The sequence below is a fragment of the Bacillus rossius genome, chromosome 1, assembly GCF_032445375.1.
Source record: "Bacillus rossius redtenbacheri isolate Brsri chromosome 1, Brsri_v3, whole genome shotgun sequence".
Classification (NCBI taxonomy): domain Eukaryota; kingdom Metazoa; phylum Arthropoda; class Insecta; order Phasmatodea; family Bacillidae; genus Bacillus; species Bacillus rossius.
In genome coordinates, this window is record NC_086330.1 from 254,381,242 (window position 1) to 254,401,056 (window position 19,815).

Here is a 19,815-nt window from a genome sequence, read left to right on the forward strand (position 1 = left end):
TTTATTAAATTATACGTTTAATTTCACGACCAACAAACTTCGTCGTTAAATGTGTAATTGTGAAAAACCGTAAAACATTCTCGACGATCTTGAAGTTAAATAGCAAACATGTATAAAAGTTATAGTTAAAATAATCTCTTCGTAAACGTAATAAACATATTTGAATTAATGAGTGCAAATAAAAGTAAATTTATCAATTAAATTGTAGATTTCATTTTACTCTTTCTTTGTATCCATACAAAATAGTGATAATTCAATAAAAATGATTCAATTTTATTCATAAAAGTATGTAATCATTTCATCAATGTTTTATTATGACGTTGTCACGTTAAACTATCGTCCGTAAACCGACTTTACAGACAACCAATTTTTTTTAATGTCAGTTTTGGCTTGTATTGAAAGCATGAAATAATGTAGTGTAGGTATAGTTCTGAAGGAACGGATAGTATACAGCTGTTGTTTTAAAACTCTTTGTATGAAGAATATAATTTGTAAATAAATAAAAATTAGGTTTCCCAAAACATGTAAAACTCATTTTTCTATGATTTTTGGAAGACCTAACTTATTATTGATTTACGAATTGCATACTAAATAAAAATAGTTTTAAAACAAAGGTTATATATTAATTGTTAATTTAAAACTGCATATCACACAATTTCATGCTTTCAATAGATGTCAGGACTGACACAAATATTTTCCTTGATGTTCCTAAAATAATAATCTTTTGTAGGCTGTATTTTGTACTACAGCTGCCAGGGTTTTTTTTTCATGAAATTCCATTGCACTGAATTGGAATTTTGTATATGAAATAAATAAAATAATTAAACAAATTGATGTTGCTTTATTTTTTGACGTGAATTCGATGAACGTCTTACGTGAAGGTCGCATGGCCATGCCAGAAAAATTGCGACACCAGATCGCGACAAACTTGGCCCATCGTTCACAACTACTGGATCAACTGACTCCATGTCAACATCAGAATCATCAGACAGCATATCCACGTCCATTACCCAGCAATTTTATGCATTCCCCGTTGCTTCTCGTGAGGAAGATGGCTGAGGCTTGCTCGAGTGCAAATTTCGCGCCTCGTTCGAGGCTCGTTTTACCCCACTGGCTCATTTCCCTTTGATACTTTTTGTCTCATTCCATACCTACTACACTTCTCTGCATTTGTAATTGCTTCTGCTCGAATTATTTTGCTTCATTTCTTTCTTTTCTTCAACATAACCCGTTTTCGCTTAGGCATTTTACGATTAATGGATCTAAAACCAACATTATTGACTTTATAATTATTATTCCAGTCAACTATCACCACTCAGTGCTCACTCACGAGAAAATTGAATTTAAAATCACGCAAATCGGGCTATTACTTTCGGAGTTAGAGCTCTCAATGAGTTCAATTCGATGCTCCCCACCAACCCTCATTACATCATCACTGAAAATTTGAACCTGGTGAGTCATATGTAATGATCACGAGCAAAATCTTCTCTACTAAGATATATTTACTTCAACTCTGTAGCTTTCATAGTTTACGAGTTTTAAGTGGTGTCGAATCCTCAGCCGAAGTGACACACAAACTGAGATTAAAGCCATTAATATTCTTGTCGAAAAATCATGTCCAAAACACGAAATAAGGACTTGTTTAGTTAATAAAACATTTTATAAACAATTAAATATAGTTATACTATAAAGTTATTTAAGATCATGATCAATAAAACGAAATCATCGAAGCAAAATATTTTAGGATAGAACCTCCGAACGTGTAATGGTCCCCATGCCCCAATGCTTGCCTGCACCATGCGGTCACGCTGGCCTTCCCAGGTGAAGCGCTCGTCGTAGCGCGGCTCGCTGCGGGTGCCGATGTACACAGGCTCCCAGTACCTGAGGGCGCCCTGCCGACTGGCCACCGAGGTCACCGCCAGCTCCGTGCCGGGCCTGGCAGACAGCCACTGTCTCAGCCGGGGCACCTGGTGGCACTCCGGGCACAGTTGCTTGTGGAAGGGCAGGACCTGCTGCCTCCAAAACAGTTTCACCTAACCCAAAACACACATTATCCATTATTTTGCTTCTATTATTTCATGTTGTTTACATGATTTTAAATAAATGCATTATTTAACCATATTGTATTGTAAATGTTTTTTTTTTCTCTTTTTTTCACTTTTTTATGAACATAAGGCCACTTTCCCTGTCAGTCCTAGAACATAATGAAAGAATGAAATTGTGTGCATTATTCACACTAGGTTTACAGGAATGCCACAAAACATACAATTCATACCACAAGAGTACTATGTCTCGTTTCATTTTATGATATTTATCATCAGATTTACTATAATGTTTCAAAATACCACATAAATATGAGGGTTTTGTTAATTGGCAGGATATTCAAAATTGTGTAAATACGGACACCAATGGAGTAATTAGTAGCTTTTTCCTGTGCCATATTGTTAAAATTATAAAATATTAAATTTTAACATCTTACTGTATAGCAAGAGTATAGAGCTAACTAGTTATGTGTTAGGTAGTAAAAAGTCTAGGAAAAGAAGAGTATTACAAGTAACATCAGTTTTATTATGATGGCAATAAAAATACGCATGGATTTAATAATTATTTAGGTACCTACTATTTATTTTATGCCTGAACTAAGACATTAGTTCACAAATAATATCATGCAACTGTAATTGTCACATAATTGTGATTGTGATATACTATGGTGTACATTTTATAAAGTCACATTTCATTGAAAGGATTATTAAAAACTTTATGTTTATCGGGAATCAGATACAAACTATAAATAACCAGTGATCCATATTTATGTTTCTGAAGACTGAGAAAAGTTAGGGCCCCAGATATTTATGCATGATATTGTCAGTGTCTATAATGGAATCACGATGTCCACAAATAGTAAGATTTTGATTTTATACTCATGCTGTGTTACCAGTAAATGGTAACACTGGTGCATGAAAAAGGAATGTACCCATTAGGTTCCATGATCAATACACTAAGTATAAACTACCCATTAGTAATTTAATATTTAATTAACCTGATTAAGGTGTCACTAAATCGAATGTGCTTAGTGTACTTTATGTAAATTATAGTGACTAAACTTCAATGTTTCTTGGGTTTGGAGTAATCCATATATTTTAAACTTCGTTCAAGAAACATAGAAATATAAGGTAGGTACTCATTGATTTATAGTAATAACAATGTCTATTAATGTATGCATGAATATGTGGAGTAGGTACCTAATATAATTATACATATGTAAGATAGAAAAAAATATTAAAGTTCATACAATTAAATGTGCTGAATTTTTAATGATTTTAAGCTTATATAGTGACACTTCATCACATAACAAACAATAACACACAATAACACTACACACAAAATTAACACCAACAGACACCCAAGTAATAATATTGTAACAATGCAGATTTTATCCAAACAAATTATTTATAGTTCTTTTTGTCCTTGGCACATAAATTTAGGTTAACTAATATTGCAGTGGCTAAGAGAAAACACAGGAGGTAAGGCTGTGGAAGGTAATGCAGTTAGGTACAGTTGTGTAAATAATGCAGTACTGCCTGCCGTGCAGTGGGGAACACGTGTGTTTTCCACATATTCATGTTCTCAGCACCTCTTCCATACTGCATTGGTGTAGCAAGGCATGCTCTCTGCATGAAGTGATGTCATGCTATGTGATGAGATTGTCCTGCTGTGCGATTCACATGCAGTCGACCAAGGTAGCTATGGTGAGCGGGAGCCCTGGTGGGGACATGGGGTTGGCATTCTGTATGGGGTATAGTGCCACTGGGGTGATACGATAGAGTCGTTTAGGGGACGGGGGCAGGAGGTCATCCCACCCTTTGTCATCCTGGAAAGTGGCAGCTGAGTTGGGGTGACAGGACATCTCGTCTGCCAGCTGGTTCTCCCACCCAAGAATATGCTCGACACTGAATGTGAAGCTTTGCAGCATCAAAGCCCATTGGGTGAATTGGCACTTCCATCCCTGGGTGGAGTCTAGCCACCATAGGCACTGACTATCAGTACGCAGGGTAAATGGTCTTCCCTCAAGATGGTGTTGGTAACATTTGAGGGCCCACACCATCGCAAGGCACTCCTGTTCGTTGTTGACATGGTAGCGTTGCTTTACGGTACTGTATTTGGCCATGGCATATTCTGCAACTAGCAGAGCACCACATCCATGCTGTCCTGACTGGCATCAGTCTGGACGAAGATTGGGCTCGTCCGGGACCAGGCGCGACAGGGCATGGCATTCCTGAACCTGTTGCTTTACCAGGGTGAGAGCCCATTATGCTGCTTCCATCCACTAGAAATTTGATTTTGGGGAGAGAAGGTCTGTCATTGGTGCTGTTAAAGATGCATACTTAGGAAAAAAACAATTGCAGCTAGTTGAGCAGCCTCATCAGCTTCTGAAGCTGCTTCCAGGTGTGGAAGGCCTGCTTACCATCCATTAGTGCCAGTTGCTCGGGGAGGGGGTGACTGATCTTGACACTGATGATTTTACCCAAGAATTCCTGCTCCCTGGCGCCAATGTGGCACTTGTGCAGTGCGCATGTAAGGCTATGTGTAGTGCACATACAGTTCCTGTGGTCCTCCCACATCCTGGACCAGATGGTTACATCATCCATGTATGCGGTAGAAAACTGGCCGACATACCCATCCAAGATGCAGACCATCTTGGTCTGGAATGCTGTGGGAGCATCAATCAGCCCAAATATCATCGCACAGAACTTGAAATGATGCCATCGGGCGCCATAAACATGATCTTGGGGCGATCATCGGGTCGTTCTGGAACCTGCCAATACCCCGACTTGAGATCCAGCGAGGTGAAAATGTGAGCATCCCCCAGCCTTGTGAGCACCTCAGTAATGTGCATGAGTGAAGGTGGTGTGGGGATGGTGATATTATTGACCTAGAACCTAAGGGAACCGTCTTTCTTGCTGGCCATGATGATCGTTCAGTTGTATGAAGACTCATTGATTCGATGATGGCGTCGCCTAGAATCTCGGTGATTTGCTCCCTAATGGCGAGTATTTCGCGGGGGCAGAACCAGAATGGCTTCTCGAACAGGGGGCTGTGAGAGGTATTGGGGTTGCAATGTTCGGTGATTTTTGTGTGATGCAACCGATCAGTTGTGGCGAATACTTGGTACTGCTGCTCTAGAACTGCATCTAACAAGGCGACGTGCTCAGAGGAGCACCATGGTGGAGGTTGGCTAGGTGAGTGAGGCTTTCCAGCGTGGATGGTATGGCGTGGTCCAGGCCGTACACAGTTCGACCGTTATGGGTCCCTTCGCGGACCTCGATGGTAGCATTATAGAGGCCATCGTAGAGGTCCCACAAAACAAAGGGACCTAATACTTCTTACAAAATCCCTGATGCCGATTGTTACATGGGCTCACCCAGTTGTGAGTTAGCTGGTTCCTGTGGTTGCCAGATGGAGGGTGCCAACCTCTGGCATCCATGTGGCAGACCAGGATGCACGTATGGCTCGATGCTGTGTCCACTAGTGCGGCTATGAGCTGCCTGTTGAGCCTGACCAGGATATGGACCATTGCCCCAGATTCTGGCCCAAAAGGTCCAGTTGAGGTGGTGCTACTCTGGGTCCCGGCTGTGAGTGGGGGCCTCAGTGATGCCTGGTGGGTGGCTTTGTTTACCCATGACCCATGGTGGGTCGCGAATGGGTGTTGCGGGCCGCTTCCACTGGTCCCAGGTTGGGGGCTATGTCCGGGCATCACAGCTGCAGGTAAATTCATTAACAGTGCCCGGAGGGCAGCACCACTGGTCAACAATGATGGGGAAGTGTTGCCAGATGATGACTCAGGTAGGGCCAGTAAGTGATGTCTCACTCTGTCCCCACTAGTCCATTGTAGTGGGATGGCACACGGCCAAGCCAAGCTGGGCAGGGGGTCATAAATCAATGGCCAGTTTTGTAACCGCTCAACAAGTTGGCATTTACTCGAGGAGTGGGATCTCATCCCCGCGATTGCCAGAGTACTTCGCGGGTCAGACACACATTGTGCCAGTGATCACTGGGATGGGACAGTAGCGACAGAGAAGTGGGCGCCTGTCCTGCACACCATGAGGTCTGCTCTTGGTGCATTTTTCATGTGACCTGGCTGGACTGATGTGCCTATTATGCACCCCCACCCTGAGGTCCAAGCAGAGAGTCGTTAGTGTTCCCATAGTGGCGATGGCCCTATTTACAGAATGATAGCCAGTGTGTCCTAGGGCCCCACAGTTTTTTGTGCCAGTGGGGCCAGGCAGGGCATCAATACACATTTAGTGGATCGCGATGCCTTCAAGTTCTGCTCCATGCAAAAATGGCTGTAACAGCTGTTTCATTATGCACGGGAATATGTCGCCAGCGTAAAGATTGGGTAAAAGGCGATGGTAAATCCAGAGTTTACTATGTACAAACACCTCTACGATTTCGCCACTTCCTTGCCCGCGGGTGAACAGTTTGCTTGGGGATTGGGTCTGGATGCATGTATCATTGAAATGGACCTCTAGCCAGGAGATGTAGTTCTTTCAGTCCATTTATTATTCTCCCATTTGAACCACCAGGTGCATACATCCCAGCACAGTTGTCCATTCACCTGCTCCGCCCATTCTTCATGTGCTACATTGTCTCACACCAAGCTTATCTTTGACACATATAGAAAGAAACATGGGTCCTTGTGGGCGTATCCCATTAACTCTGGGTGGGTGATGTATCCACTCAGATGGTGAATGCACTAATGCTAATTGTAAACATAGCAATTTGCACACATGCTCCTCACACTCAATGCATGGGAACAGATAAACATTGATTGCATCTGTTAATTCACAGTGTTTGATTTTGCCGCACTGCTTGCATTTAGCCATCTCACCTCGCATCCTGGACTCTGGCTTGCTGCGCACGGCGCATCTGCCATGTTCTTCTCGGTATGGGCCATTTTCACGCATGCTGTCTGGTATACCCAGTACAGTTGGCAGTACTTAACAGTGTTGTACCTAGTGGAATGCAGCTTTTAGCAGCTGCCTCATAACATCTCCATGCTGTTGAAAATGTCAGCGCCTGTATGCATTTCACAGTATGCGAATGTCCGGCTCGATTGGCGGGCAGTCACTTCGGTTCGGGCATAGGTAGGTAGAGAAGATCGCTCCTCCTGACTCTTGGATGAGCGGCTCCGTTGTACACACACATCTCATGGATGCTGGTGTGGGTTCGAGATGTGGTCAAGTGAGCCAGCTCGGCTTTGTTTGGCCTGGCTCGGTTCATCTTGGCTGAGGCTTAGTGGAGTTGCTTTGGGCATGTTCAAAAGTACTTGGCATATGGGCGGAGGTGGTGAAACTGTCCATCCCTCTTGGTGCTCGACTGCTCGTCTAAGGGGTTTGAGAGATGGGATGGTGTGATCCATATTCCTCGCCAATTACCGTTAATTGGTGCCAGCTAGGAGTGCGGGCTAGTGAGTTTTCCATCACACTTGCTGTCTTATCTCTAAACTAAGATTTATGCCATTCCTATGCTTATCTCTGCCTTGTTTTACTTAATGTTTTGCTGTTAATTAATTCCATACAATTTGGGCGCCATTTGATGACTTGTCACCTTCTACCGAATTAATGATGTTGATGCTAAGGGTACCAAATAGCTTTTGATTACAGTCTCTGTGAGTTAGTTCACACATAGAGCATGAACACTTACTTGGTGTGTGATGTCGCCATGTGACTGCCAGACAGCAGGTGATGGTCGGACAGAGATACACCTGGCTGTTATAGCCATCAGGAATGCTATACTATTAGTAAATGTTAATCACGAAATCTTCAATTCAGAAATTCTGATAAGATTGTATTTATTGATAAATCAGCCCTCGTACATTGTGCTGCCTTAGACATAACCTGTCTAAACCTGGAGCCATGGATCGGTGCATCACATATTAATTAGTCATGAGGTTGTAACTAACGAGAGCATCTTTATGCTACTAGTTGATTGCAGGTTGTCGGGTCGTAGACCAAATGGTAGATGGACAGATGTCACTGACACACTGCATTGAATTGAAAAGGCATAAAGATAATAATCACGGCAGGCAACTTGACAGGACATACATAAATTACAACACCATTACATGTAGTAACAATCCCCCAGTGGTTACACTACCAAACATGATCCTAAATCACAATCTGCAGATACAAAAATAAAGCACATACCACATGGACAGTTAATAACAAAGTAAAAATAGATTAATTAAATTTGCACTCGCCCTTAAGTTAGAAGCCACATGGGTTACGAAAGGGTGGATCCCGAAAGTCTTCGAGCAGTATCAAATGAAAGAATTTTTCATGTCCATCATTTTGGCCTCGACCGACGCTACAATACAGTCGGGACAATCTTCTCACCGAGTGTGCATTGCAGCCAGGGCCGGTGCAAGGTAAATTGGCGCCCTAGGCGAAAAACCTTAACGCTCCCCCCCCCCCCTCCCGCAGACACCCCAAAAAAAATTTTCCTTGCCTCAAACATCACGTAAGCCTAAGATTTTGTCAACAATCAAATGTAAGTAGGTTTTTTTTTTTACTTTTTTACTTATTACAAATCATAAACAGGTCACCGTGGACTTTAAATAATTACTTACATCAATATAAACATTCCAAACTGTTAAACATATTATATCAGCTGTTATGTGTCGTGCTGCGCCACCCCCAGCTACTTGGCGCCCTAGGCGGTTGCCTAGTTCGCCTATATGGACGCGCCGGCCCTGATTGCAGCCCTTTACACCTATGGAAAGTTTAGTGTCATGAGTTGCCCACAGATGGGTGTTGCATTAAATTAAAAACAGTATGCTAAATTGGCTTGTAACATCGTCTACAGTTATCTAGGATGAATATTGAATCCTCTTTATGTTATAATTAGGTGTTGTATACTTGTGTAAAAAAGGTACGAGGTTAAAATCCCCTATGTACATGTGTCATGTAAATGCAGGTCATATACTAATGTACAACATTGAATTATAAATAGCTAATACAAGCTTTTAGACAACATCGCACACGAATTTCCCCCCTTCTTCACTTAGTCTAGGCTGGCTGGCAGCCTGGTGGGAAACGACTAAAGTCGCCCCCAAAACAAACAGTGCCACCAAATCCAAATGCGGACAAAATGCCCAAGCTCCCGCCCATTTGCATAATAGTCTTTCTACTCTGTCCAACTCTTCTTCCAGAACCATCCTTCTGTTTCCTGTAACCAACCTGCTTGTAATTAATGCATGAAATTTTGCATCCCGCATGTCAGTGTCCAGGGTTTTCCCTGTGTCTATGCAGGTTTTACCTGGGCCCAACTTATCTAGTTTTAACTTAGAATAGTCAGTGAGGGGAGTTAGTCATGGCTAAAACGTTGCCATGGCTGGCCAATCCCCTCCTAGCACATGATGCATGCTTCCTCTCCTGCATGGTTCATAACCTGCATGCCTAGAGCGTATAGGCTTCGGCCTGAGACGCACTTAGAGTCTTCCCTACCCATACCCCTCCCAAATACACTTAGTAATTAGTTAGGTTAGGAAAAAAAAAACGTAGACAACACTTTAATATAGTTAAAATTAACTTAATCCTTTATAATACCTGCATTGAACCCATAGTAACCTATGTAGCACGAGGATGAGCAACAGCAACAGCAGCTAAATTACATCTAGTGATGATCTTAATGGTTATTTTTCTGTAATAGTTATTTTCATAACAGTTCTTGGTGAATAATAGGATATTTAAACTGTTATTGAATAACTGTTATTTGAGAATTCTGGTAAAACTCATATTAACCGTCAATTATGTTATAAAAAGACCACTATATTGTAACATAAGCCCAAAAACTATGCTAGGTTGAATATTTATATTATAATTAATTTATTTTGGTTACAAATTGAAATAGGCTAATGAAAGATTTTTAAAATTAAATCGTATGAAAGCAACGAAATTTTAAAACTAGGTATCTACTAAGCATTTTTTTTAAACAATATCCAATATGCAGTTTTTATCGGAGAACAAATATAAAATTGATTTCATCGACCAGCCTGCATTGTAATTCAAAAAAGTTACATTTTCAGCTATATATTGATTGCAAGAACTGTCCAGAACTGGGTATAATAAACAGTTCCCAATAACTCAACTCCTAAACTTTTATTGAATAACCAGAACTGTGTAAATACCGGTATCGCCAGATTCGTTTCTCCAGAATTTGAGAATCGATAGTATGTAACGATCACAAGAACTGCAAAAAACGTATCCCAAAAAAATAATTTAAAAAAATTGGTTGTCGGTAAAGTCGGTTTACGGACGATAGTTTAACGTGACAACTTCATAACAAAACATTGATGAATGAATGCATACTTTTATGAATAAAATTGAATCATTTAATTTTAACAATTAAAGAATAAATACTTGAATTATACTAGTTATCAGATTTTTAAAATGCAAGCATAATTAACCTTTATTGTCGAAATTGTTGTTGTAATAAGCAATGAAAACCACATTAACTTTTCACTTCACTTTATAAACAGTCGACGAAACAGTTCACGTGTAGATGACTTGTAATTAATTTTAAAAACTGGCGTTTAGCTATAAAGTTTAAATATAATTATGAACACGTTTTCATATAAATAAACTGTAATGATATATCTATCATCAATTATATGAATCACCATAATTTTTTAGTCAATTGTAACATAACCTATTATTACTGCACTCGCCGACAGCGTAACGGAACACAGCGTAACCGAAACAATGAGCGTAACGGGACACAGCGTAACGGAACAATGAGCGTAACGGGACACAGCGTACCGGAACAATACGCGTAACGGGACACAGCGTAACGGAACAATGTGCGTAACGGGACACTTTTTCGTGCGTGAAGCCGGCGTTCATTGATTTATTAGACGCTCGGGTGCAATCGATTCACCGGCCCCGACAGTCGTACGTACACTGCTCTGCGCTGAAAGTGGATTCTGGTCCCGCGTGCACCGATTCACACACACACTTTAGAGAGGTGACGATCCGCTATAGCATTATGTGCGGATCGAAGGAGCAAAAATTGGTTTCGTCAACAATTTAATGAAATGATAAAATTAATAAAATTTATTTTCCGACATTTCTGTGCACTACATTACTGCACAAATGGAAATAGGCTAAGTTTTATTTTTTTTAAAAAAAATACTAAAATGAAACTATAAAATACTGAAAAATAATAGTAAACAAATACACAATTAATATATGTATATCTTGAAGACATGCATACCAGGAAGAAATAAAGTTACACCAAAGAAATATGTAATTGCAGATATAAAGTGAGGATGTATTAAACTAATTTGTGTTTCCTTTTTTATTTGTAGTAAAATATTTTCATTGAGGTAAGGAAATGGTTAATTTTGTGTGTTTGTGTCTGATGACGAGAACAGATACCGTTTCCTGAAATTCGCAACTGTTTTTGTCATAAGAAGCTTAACGTGTTCGTCTGTGCTGTCATCGTTTTGTTGTCCAAAATGCTTGTTTAGTTTCATCGTTGGGTTCATCTGTTCTCTTTGTTGTCCAGGGTTGTTGTCGGCCTGCATTTACTGTTATTGTTGAAATTGTATTGTCATTGTTAGCCCACTGTGTTCGACTGCGCTGTTATTTTTTCATGACAACATTCTTTTCACAGAATTGTATGTGCTGTCTGGTATTTAAAATTTACATCAGCTGAGTTAGGTTTGTCTGTGGGTTTAATATTCGTTTTTATTTTTTATTTTGCATCTTTGAAGTTTTCCCACGACAAACAGTGCAAAACTACAATAGCATTATGTCGAAAGAATTGTATTACATTACTTTTTGGTCTTTACCCACTAGGTACTTAAGTGAAGCTGCCGATATGTTTCTCCTTACAGAAGTCTATAAAATCCTGTTATTATTTAGGTCATCAGCGGGGTTTCATCCCTTGCTAACAGCTTGAAACAGTTTAAATTACTTTTTAAATCATTTTTACTCATATATATGTTACTAGAATGACTTTTAAACTAAGAAGCTATTCAAGTGGTGAGAAGACGGGAACGGTTATGATTTTGTTCGACATTGACTATGATATTAGGTATGTAACACAAAAATATCGAGATCAAACATACTTTTCAAATGAGCACGTATATAATGCAAGTTATCGCCTTCTTAAGCTCTTTTTTTCAGTTTATAGGCACATTATCAGTAAGGAGGGGACGCTTTTTAGTTGCAATCTGAATGGAGAGGTTGTATTGTAAATATGTGTGATATGTATTTTTAAATTAAAGTGTTTTCGTCTACAACTTTACTGATGTTAAAATACAAGTGAAATACGAACATTGTTTACATGTGCGACCAGAAAGATATTCTTCAAGAAATTTTTATTTTTACTTTGTGGAATGACAACCACTGTTTAATCTTAAATGAGGTTAGTTGGCGAATATTTTCATTAATAAAAGTGTTGTAAGTAAGTAGATAAACATAGTTCACATATTAGTCTAAAAACTTTACAAAACCAGCGCTAGAAAGCGCTTTAACTGTAAAAATAAATCGTAAAATTTAATTTACAAAGGTTTAATTTTTTTTTCATGTAATTTGGAAAACCCAATACTTCCAAAAAGCAAATAATGCTACAGACTTCGATTTAAATACCCGAATATACACCTGCCATTACAGTAACTTACATGTTAAATTACACATTTGGATGTATAGATGAAATTACACCTACAGTGTTAAGTTAATCAGTGCCCTGATATTTTGACATTACTTGTAAATACACACATACGTCAGTTGAACAGTGCAAACTACTTGTCACAGTAAAATTACAAATACCAAGGAACTGCAAAAATAGTTTGGCTTTTATACTGACAAAACCCCATTGAATGAACATAAGTTACGGAAGTTATATTCCTATTAAACAATGATTCATTGAGGTGCACGATTGACGAGAGGTTAATATGCTAAATTAATAACCATACTGTCGTGCGTTGAATACTTCGCCACGTCACTCAGATTGTTGTAAGAGTTTACTTTAAACAATTAAAGTGATAAAATTAAAAAAAAACTGCTCTGAAGAACAAATTGTTAATAAACAGCTAAAATCTACAAAAATTCAATTTTTTTGGAAGTAATAAAAATTAACTTGTTCAGTTTTATTGTAAATTTCTCAGCATGAAATTAACTAACAGTTGTGTTAAATATACACATGCATGCATATGTAAATTTAAATATCAAAGAGTAAAAATACACCAACTGCTATGACATATTTACCAAACCAAAGCAATTGTACTTTTACCCTCCTTTATATAGTATTTTTAATTGAACAGAATATTAAAAATACACCAATACACATTGGTGTAAAATCACACTAGTATCGGCATAGACACTTCTGCCACATGAATTTTGTGTAATATAACACCATTCCTTTACAGTTATGTTAATAAGCAGGCATACCTTGGAGCACGATTCTTACCCAGAGTAACTTACCAACTGTACCTTGTTGTACGACTCTTACCCAGAGTACTTACCAACTGTACCTTGTTGTACGACTCTTACCCAGAGTACTTACCAACTGTGCCTTGTTGTACGTCTCTTACCCAGAGTTCTTACCAACTGTACCTTGTTGTACGACTCTTACCCAGAGTACTTACCAACTGTACCTTGTTGTACGACTCCTACCCAGAGTACTTACCAACTGTGCCTTGTTGTACGACTCTTACCCAGAGTACTTACCAACTGTGCCTTGTTGTACGTCTCTTACCCAGAGTTCTTACCAACTGTACCTTGTTGTACGACTCTTACCCAGAGTACTTACCAACTGTACCTTGTTGTACGACTCCTACCCAGAGTACTTACCAACTGTGCCTTGTTGTACGACTCTTACCCAGAGTACTTACCAACTGTGCCTTGTTGTACGTCTCTTACCCAGAGTTCTTACCAACTGTACCTTGTTGTACGACTCTTACCCAGAGTACTTACCAACTGTACCTTGTTGTACGACTCCTACCCAGAGTACTTACCAACTGTGCCTTGTTGTACGACTCCTACCCAGAGTACTTACCAACTGTGCCTTGTTGTACGACTCTTACCCAGAGTACTTACCAACTGTGCCTTGTTGTACGTCTCTTACCCAGAGTTCTTACCAACTGTACCTTGTTGTACGACTCTTACCCAGAGTACTTACCAACTGTACCTTGTTGTACGACTCCTACCCAGAGTACTTACCAACTGTGCCTTGTTGTACGTCTCTTACCCAGAGTACTCACCAACTGTGCCTTGGTGGTGGGCGCCCGGATGTTGCGCCGCACCTCGAAGTCGGGCAGCACGTACACCCTGGGCCTGTCTCTTGCTGGTGTCGTGGGCCGCCGGCCAATCATCTTCAGGAACCAGGGTATGATGTTCTCGCTCGGGTACATCTCTATGTCGCTGACCAGCACATACCGGGTGGTGGCGGAGTGCCTCGCTATGTTGCGAGCCACGTTCACGGGGTAGTGCAGGCCATGCTTGTGCCTGGGGAATAAGCACAGGCTTTTCAACATTTAGAAAATTACTTTAATTACAATTTTCAACACATTTTGAGTATCGGCAGCGTATACATGACTTTAATGGCAATTTTTTTTAGTTACAAAATTCAGTTACAGCAAGTATTATTAAACTAAAGTTAATATTTATAAAGTTATAGTTGCCTAAATATCAGGATCAAACTATATGTTAAACGCAATAACCCTTAATGTCGTGGAGTAGCATCTAGATAGATATATACCTTGTTCGATAGTTACTTTTGGTGACAATAAATTATATTTTTTAGAGGTTTCATAAACTAAGATATATTTTCTCAAACTTAATATCCTGTTAACAGTATAAAAACCCTCAACTAATTCGATTCCTCTGGAGAGACCTCGCTGTCGATCTAGCGAAGTGGTGGGCCCGGGTTTGAGTTTTGTTGAGGCCGCAATGACGGGACGGTTTCTGTGGAATACCTGCCAGTGGACAATCCAGAATTTTGGGGAAAAACAAAACATAACAACTCCTTTAAAGGCTATCTAAATGTATTCCTGATGTCTTAAAAAGTCATTATGAGAACTATGATTTCATGACTTTTTAAAGTTAACGTTTAAGAAAATCAGACATAGTAGTACTACAAAAGAACAAAATAATAGGTCAATTTGACCAAATATTGAATGTTTTCAAAGGTCAGGTGAAACGTTGAACATGTGACTTTTTGTAATCCATCGAGTTTGCTTTTTAGTTCAATGTTGGAAATGGGGAGGGGGGGGTGTTAACATTGCCCACATCGCCCTCCCATAGGACCGCCCCTGGGTTAGTGCAGGACTGGGTGAAGCCGGGAAAGAAGCTAGATAATTGTTACATACTGGAATGAATGCACTCCCCTTCCACAGGGTGAGCGTCCACAAATCCTGCACCTCAATAAGAGCTGCGTCTATTGAACGGGACAAAAACATGAAGAAATTATTACATTTTTCACTAAGCCCGCTTTTTTACCTGATGTGTTCTTACTACTTAAAGGGTAAAGATAAATTTACTTAACAAAAAAATAAAATAAAAGAGTTACAAAAAATATAGGAGTACAGATATGGTAGTATTTACAACTCTCAAATATGTTTCATGCAACTTCATTATCAAAAATATTACAATAAGTAATTGTATTTCATACATTGCCATAAAATACAGACTCGAGACTGACATTAATTGAGTACCTTAATATACCAACTAAAATAAACTACCAATATCAATAAACTACCAATATTATAATACTTAGGAAAGTTAACTTACATCTTTCTGACACAATAAAAAAAAACTATAAAAATATGAACCATACAAAAAGAGAAAAGATTGTAAACATATAAAATGGCTACTGAAATTCTATCAAATTACTAGATCGGGCTTAATATAACAAATTGTCAATTCTTAAAATAACAGTTCATAGTCTGTGTGGGCAAGGGCACTTTAAACCGTAGCTGCTTCTCATGACCTGTTCAGGTGTGACTTAAAATTCTACAATTCAATAACTTCCTTAAAATTGTAGCCAACACGAAAACAAGTTTGGTAATTTGACTAAAATTCCACAACCGTTTATATCTGCGACATAAACAACCGCTGGGAATTACTATGCAGTTCACGCATTTTCAAAGAACGTGCTAAAATCTTCAGGCTAGGAGGCTACTTAAATACTGTAGGAGCCTCACTTACTTGTCATATCCATGGCGAAGACGGTACCTCGATTTGGCGTGCGAGACCTTACGCACGGCCCAAATTGCACCATGTAGGCGTGCTAACCACGCTGGCGAAGTCATCCACATCATGCCGTAACACTCAGTGGCGAAAACGTCGTAATAGTTGATTCGCCCATGGCGGCCCGACGTGCGAAAATACACTTCACGCATTGCCACAGTATTAGCAAGCTCGCTAAACACGGCCAGCGTCGCCCGATGCGCGCCCGCCGGTGGCAAGTCGCGGCGTGTCTGCGCCAGAGATTAGGGATGTATACAGGTGGAGCATAAGGTCCGATTATAGGCGGGAGGGGGATTGATGGCTGCCGTTTGTTTACAAATGTATCAGCTGTACCTGTATTGGAGGTTAAATTGGAGAAAAATGTCAACTCATATCATTACATTTGTATTATAAAGATTCGTTTTGGACGTTTAATAAATATAAACATATAAACCAGTAATATTAAGACCTAATTTTCTTCTGAACAGCTTAAATACAGTCGATAATAAAAGCAGGTTAGAACTACTGATACACATATAAACAAACTATCACCATATTGGTTTGTGAAAATTAGACAAAATGGAAGATCAATCGCTCAAGTATGATGACTAATGGTCCATCTTCTGTACCCTTTCCTAATCTCTGCACACAACAGACTGCCTACTTCACGAGCGCACTAGCGCCGCACCGAAACACTTGAATAAACTACACCCGCAAAAAAAAAAAAACACGCGTAATTAGAGAGTCCAAAGATCCACTAAAATAAATACCTACATAAATAGTAACCATTATAAAAAATTATAATTCTAAACTAACACTAAAAAAATATTTACAACCACTTAATCTACTTTATAAAGAATAAATGCATTTTATTAATTTCGGGTCGAAAGTTTCCAAAGTTACTGCTGTCTTTTCTCCTTGCCAACTTAAAACATTTAATTCCTATTCTTCAGTAAATTACAATTACCATCGTTTAACAACTTCCTTTAAACCTTCCCAAGATCTTAAAAAAATTACTTTTCTACAACATTACCAATACGAACGCGAGAGACCAGACTGCGATGCCAGGTTCGGCGCTGGCTGGCGACCTTGCACGGCCACGTGTGGCCCGCTGACGTAAGGCATGCCACGCGCGCCTGGCCAGATTACAAGGGTGGTCGCTACCCCTTTGCCCCTCTGCTCACGGCACATCCTGCCACGGCGCTGTTATCTATCGCTGAGCGACCTTGGGAATTCCGTGGGCCATCGCGTGAAGTGGCGTGAGCGAGTGACGCTATTATAGACTGATCGGGCGTCGGGTCGGCCCGGGTTGACGCGACTCGTCGGTTCGAGAAGGGCGCCAGAGTACTCAAGCAGCGACGCTGGCCTTCACTAGAGTTCCGAGTGAGAGTGCCGTGTGAGTGCCGAGTTCAGCGACGGAGTGTGCCGCGAGAGTGCGGCGAGAGTTCTGAGCGGATTCCGAGTGAGTCCCGCGACAGTTCCGAAGTCCCGAGAGTTCCACGAGCAAAGGGAAGTGCGACATCGGCTGTACTGGGAGTACTGAGAGTACTGAGAGTGGCGCGACGCGGAGTTCGACTGGATCGTGAGAGTACAGTGACTGAGTGACGCGAGACTGTGTGTGTGGACAGGCGCGAGGTAAGGGGAAAACCACTGTTGAGATTAGCTCCGGTGAGGAGTGCGAACTGTGGAACTTGGCAGACATTGAGTGACTTGAGAATAAACATTTTTAAATGCTAGTGTTTTGTGATCAGACATTTTGAAGTACGATTAATTATTATTAATGTAAATATCAGTAATCAATAAAACTGTAATAAAACTCAATATTAAATAAAAAATAATCATTACATATATTTACAAAATATCCAGCTGATAGTGTCACAAGGGGCACATGAAGAAAGCCCGAAAGAAGGAATATGCTACACGAGTGTAAAAAAAAAACCTATTTTTATATTATTAGGAAAATACTTGTTTAAATAAATAACTTAAGTTTTTGGAGGCTAATACATTTTTAGATTTTCAGTCTCTGAATAATATCTTTAAAAAAAAATCAAAGCTAACCAAAATATGTAGTAAATGTCTGCACGATTTTTTTTCTACTTTTCAGATTGTACATTTTTTTATTGAATAGATGTTTGGGAAATGAAAGCAAATTAATGTGAAACAATGTTCAATGTTTGCATAAACGTTATTGCATGGATGTGGATGGAATATAATTCATACACTGGACTGACAAGTGTAAAGCTGGAGTCACAATGCCACGAAGGGCACGACATGACCCTGGTTGTATATTATAGTGTGCATCGGGTTTTTTAAAGCAAACACTATTGCTATAATTTTGGGTGCAGATCGTTTAAAACATTATTAATATAGAAATGCGCAGATTAGGAAAGAGGCAATCGCCAGCTGATATGCATTGGAATTGTATGCCAACAGTGTCTTCTAATATCGGCTGACTCATGCAGGTTACGCTACTGCACTTTATTCTGTAATCTGTGCTAGAGCATACAAAATCATTAAAAAAACCTATAGATATGTGTACTGAAAGCGATGGCAACACTAGGTAGAAAACTTTTGTTATAGTCCTTGTTTATAACCAAAAGGATTTCAGAAATTCGCATTGACCGACAAAAGTTCATCTATAACATTTTGATAATCAAGCAAAATAATAGTAGTGTAGTAATTGTAATGCTAATAATAATGAATTGGAAATGCCAGGAATGGGGTGATAATAAAAGACAACAATTGTGGTAAATATTGTCAGAGCAAAACACACAGAATATGCTGTTGTAGAGTGGAGGACTCACCTGAACGACTGATGTGCATAAGCCTTGCTCCACGGTGGCACAGACGTGCAGTTGGCCATCCTGGCCATCACCAGCGTGCTGTGCGGGAAGCTCCCGGCTCTCGCCGCAGAGCGGTCGAAGAACACGTGGAAGGTGACCAGCTCTGCGATGAGCGGCGACAAGCAAGTCCGACAGTGCACGATGGCATCGACGGTGGGGCCGAGGTCGTCGCCCGGAGCGTACACCGCCACGGACACGGGACCTCGCCACCGCTCGGCCAGCTGCTGCAGGTTCTCGAGGTGCACGTAGTCGCCGTGCGTGCACAGGGTGATGCTCTCGTTGTGCGAGAAGGTGCGGCGCGCAGGCACGTACCTGCGGAGCACGTGGAACCTCTGCGCCAAGTCGTACCCGGCGCCTCCACCAATATGCACGCTTCGTGCCTGGAGGCACTCTGCGAGGTAAGGGAGTTCGCTGGCGTGCACCAGGCAAATAATCGTTACCCCAGCCACCAACAAGAGCACTGAGCGGCAAACGCATCTTCTCTTCACACTGCTTAACTTTTTTTTTAGTTTCTCACGAACATCCCAGGTTCTCTTGTTCGTGCCTTTAGTTTCAAATGAATTTAAGAAAATATTATTTAACATACTGTTAAAACCTAAATGTAACACTGAAATTAATATTTGACAATTATAACCAGGTGAGATTCCGAAATATCAAAGACTACAAATTGGAGCCAAATGTGCCTTTGCCACTGGCTGCGATTGCAACCCACTACGAGCGATCGAAACATGCGG

The 19,815-nt window shown here is 40.3% G+C and overlaps 1 protein-coding gene across 1 annotated transcript in view; it reads right to left on the minus strand.

Annotated features, from left to right (window-relative positions):
• Positions 1 to 19,815, minus strand: part of LOC134527169 (beta-1,4-glucuronyltransferase 1-like) — an 83,673-nt gene that overhangs the window by 2,785 nt on the left and 61,073 nt on the right. The window contains exons 2-5 of the mRNA XM_063359574.1: positions 19,071 to 19,413; positions 16,218 to 16,308; positions 14,273 to 14,516; positions 1,791 to 2,033 (exon numbers count right to left, since the gene is read on the minus strand). Of these exons, the coding sequence (XP_063215644.1) occupies positions 1,791 to 2,033; positions 14,273 to 14,516; positions 16,218 to 16,308; positions 19,071 to 19,413 (921 nt within the window). The remainder of the gene's footprint in view (positions 1 to 1,790; positions 2,034 to 14,272; positions 14,517 to 16,217; positions 16,309 to 19,070; positions 19,414 to 19,815) is intronic.